At 30.5% G+C, this 3,637-nt stretch overlaps 1 protein-coding gene across 1 annotated transcript; it reads left to right on the plus strand.

The window, feature by feature from the left end:
- The first annotated feature begins 223 nt into the window (after positions 1 to 223).
- LOC109812284 (uncharacterized) lies at positions 224 to 2,596 on the plus strand. Its single transcript, XM_083074178.1, has one exon. It carries the CDS (start codon positions 962 to 964, stop codon positions 1,538 to 1,540), a length of 579 nt encoding a protein of 192 aa, XP_082930304.1. The 5' UTR covers positions 224 to 961; the 3' UTR covers positions 1,541 to 2,596.
- Positions 2,597 to 3,637: the final 1,041 nt, after the last annotated feature.

The following is a 3,637-nucleotide window of genomic DNA, read 5'->3' on the forward strand; positions in this document are numbered from 1 at the left end:
ATAAAAATATTAAAAACTACTAATAAAATAAAAATTCACGTTTTCCTCACTAATTCCCTTGAGTTCATTTAGCTCATTTTTCTCCTCTTTTACCTGTCTTGCAATTAGATGAGGGGAATATTCCCATTTTCCTATCTTTGATTTAATTATCTTTTTCTTCCACTTGTCTCCCGTTATCAAAGTAAACCATTTGTATAATACTTATGTGATTTTTTAATTATTTTTAGTTGCTTTTTAAGTAAAAAACTATTCCTATTTATTTCTCATTTTTAAATTTAACACAATATTAATTATCGTTGTATTAATTATATTCTCATCTCCCACTTAACTTTAACTAATTTTTACATTAATAACTAATATAAATTTATTACATAACAAAAATGAAAGCAAATATAATAAAAAAATATTACAATTATTTTATAAAAAATAAATAAATTTATTGAATTTTATTAATTTATATATAACAATTATAAATAACTATTAAAAAGGAATGAAGGTAATATTCACTTTTAACATATAATTTTTTCTCTTAATTACTAAACATGATATCCATATTATGTTCAAACTTTATTAATAAAAATATTTTGTTAAAATAAGAGATGAACTAAAAATCAATCAAATTCCTTAATAGAAACTAATAATTAATAAATCAAGTAAATAGAATATTTTTTAATTATAATATAGGTAAAAAAATATTGATTGTCAGAAGTGATAATTAATTTTAATTGGTGATCATAAACACACATCACATAAAGTAAGTAAATATTTTGTTCTTAACGTATGATATTTCATGTTTAAGTCCAAAATTGAAAGCATAGTTATAATATATATATATTTTTTTTTTAATTAGAAAAATATGGTGATTGCGGCACTTGTAGTGAGTCCGGTGTCTATAAATATGGTATAGGAGAGGCTCTGAAGACACAACAGTCTTGTATTTGTGGTGGCTCAAACACAAGAAATGACGGAGAAGGAGGCACCATCTTCTCCAACCTTGGCCCATTATTACTCTCACTCTTCCCAGTCATTCCCTCTCATTTCCGCCAGAGATAATCCTAACCACAACCTCACTCCCCAAAACCACGACGTTGACGTAGACGACGACTTCGAATTCTCCTTCTCCACCAACCTCCCCGGCTTCTCCCCCGTCTCCGCCGAAGACATTTTCCTCAACGGCCAAATCAAACCCACCAGCCCTCTCCTCCACCAAAACGCCCTCGTCCACGCTCCCGCCGAAGCACCCAGACGCTTGCCTCTCAGGAAGCTCATGCTGGAGGAGCGACCCACCACGGTCACCGTCGTCAACGACCTCGACGGCATTGATGCCGGATCCTACTGCGTGTGGACCCCACAGCACAAGAAGAAAACCTCCGCGTCAAAGCGCTGGAAGTTTCGGAACCTTCTGCCGCGGAGTCACCGCGGGGATGGCAGGAAGTGGGGCTCCTTCGCCGACAACGGTGGCGCCGCCGCGAAGTTTGTTGGGTTTTTCAGTAACGGCAATGGACTCGGTCGGAGTAATTTGCGACCAAGGACAAAATAGAGTGATCTGGATTCTGGATGGATGATGATGACATGTTTTTTCTTCTTTTGGTAATTTCTCCTTAGTTTAATTCGGATTAATTAGTGGACACACAAGTACTGGTATATGGACTATGGATGTTTTCTTTCTTAGTAAAGTTATATATTATAAAAGGTATTCATTGAATGGGAAAGACATGAGTGAGAAAATATGTTGAATAACGATTGAGAATTAATTATTTATTAAATAAGTTTTGTATTGGAAAATGCAACTACGGATACGGAGGCGGGGGAGGTTGCATCTGCATGGTTAGGACTTAGGAGGGTATGTGTTGATGAGATTAGGAGAAAGTGTTTGTGTTTATGTTTGGAACACAAGAGTTAAACAGTGGTGTGGGTCTCACACGGCATAGACTTTGGTGATGTTAGTGACAAAGTTAAAGTAATTTCATGGACGTTGTTAGTGCTTAGTACTTAGTGGTAGTAGTAACAGGAGAAAGTGAGGATATATTCAAGTTATTACCAGAGCAGGGAGAGGCATGGAGTGAGATGAAATTGTTGCCAAGTTGGTTTATGCGTTTCTTTTCTAATTAATTAATATCTTGAGGGAACAAGACTTGATTAAAGGAAAATGAAACGTCTTCTACGAAAAGGATATGATGGTCAAATATCCACTAACTTCCAAATCTAAACTGAGATGTTACGATGGGTTCCACCCCAACTTAGCCAATGGTAATCTGCACAACAGTTACCTTCCTCATAGTCGTAGGAATTAGTATTGAAAATCGTAGAGTTTGATTAATTTAAGCAGGGGGAGTTACTCATTTCTGTGGGGCTAATTAAATTTCTAAAGTTCCGCTCTTACATATACATTTTTATTACAACATAAGGAGTATTTTTTTATAGTATTTTCAACTTATAGATTATTATATATACTGATTTTTTCATTTTTATAATAATTATTTTAAAAGTTATACTGTATTTAGGATAGTTTTATATCGGTCTGAATATTATAATCTGACAACTTATAAATATTAGATACAGAAAACTTTTGCATAACTTTAAATAAATTATAATCTTAAATGTTATAAATAAATTAGATGCATTATGTACTAGCCATAAATTCATTGTTAAATCGGTGATTTATTTTTATGTAAAATTTTATAGTTAGATACTTTAGTGATTAATACATTAGATTTTTTTTTATGTGTGGTGATCTTTGAGAAAGGACTATTAGAGAAATTATTCTCACAGAATAATAGACTATATTTTGTGCTACTAACAGACTAAAGGAAGGCAACACAACAAAGTTTAATATTGTTGACAATGAGTGTTCTAAAATTTTTTGTTCAATAATATCCTCTAATGTACACAATTATAACGAAGTACATTTCAAAAAAAATATTCTATTTTAACTTCTGAGTTATATATATATATATATTTGAACAACATTGATAGGCCAATGTGTGCAATCCTATTTGGATGTTTTCTATCGAACATTCTATAAAATACTTTTAAATATTAGTTTCTGCATAATTTATTTTATCTACATCAATTTCTGTTGTTACGAAATGACTAAATTGTTATACATTATACTTTTATGATTATGATTTCAGTCGTGAATTGACACTACATCAATTTAAAATGATTCGTGACAGTGTATTATGATACTATCAAGCAAGTTTCATCCAACATATATATATGTTGTATTTTTATTTCGTTTATAATATTATCTTTACTATTTTATTTTTCCATTTTTTAAGCTTAAGGAATATGCAACATTTATTTTTGTTTCAACTCTTCATTTCATAAATTTATGACTTAAGAATGATCTCTTTTTCATTTATTTATTTTTTCAACAATTTTATATTTACTTTTTAGAAGGTTTTTTTTATTATATTGTTCTTTCAACTAATTTACTTCGTGCATTACACATATCCATGCACTAGTTTAAATTATTACCGAATGAAAATTAAATTTATATATATGAGTTAATGTTTTTAAATTTAATTATACTTTTTATTTTACGATAATTAATGTTTTATTTGGTTAATAAATGGTATTTTTGTTTGAATTAGTTCCTTAAATTTTTGAATCGTTAAAAAAATCTATTCCCGCC

Source organism: Cajanus cajan, chromosome 5 (genome assembly GCF_000230855.2).
Source record: "Cajanus cajan strain Asha chromosome 5, NIPB_CcT2T_4, whole genome shotgun sequence".
NCBI classification, from domain to species: domain Eukaryota; kingdom Viridiplantae; phylum Streptophyta; class Magnoliopsida; order Fabales; family Fabaceae; genus Cajanus; species Cajanus cajan.

Coding starts and splice junctions, on each gene's coding strand:
- LOC109812284 (XM_083074178.1), top strand. CDS start 962: ATGACGGAGAAGGAGGCACCATCTTCTCCAACCTTGGCCCATTATTAC.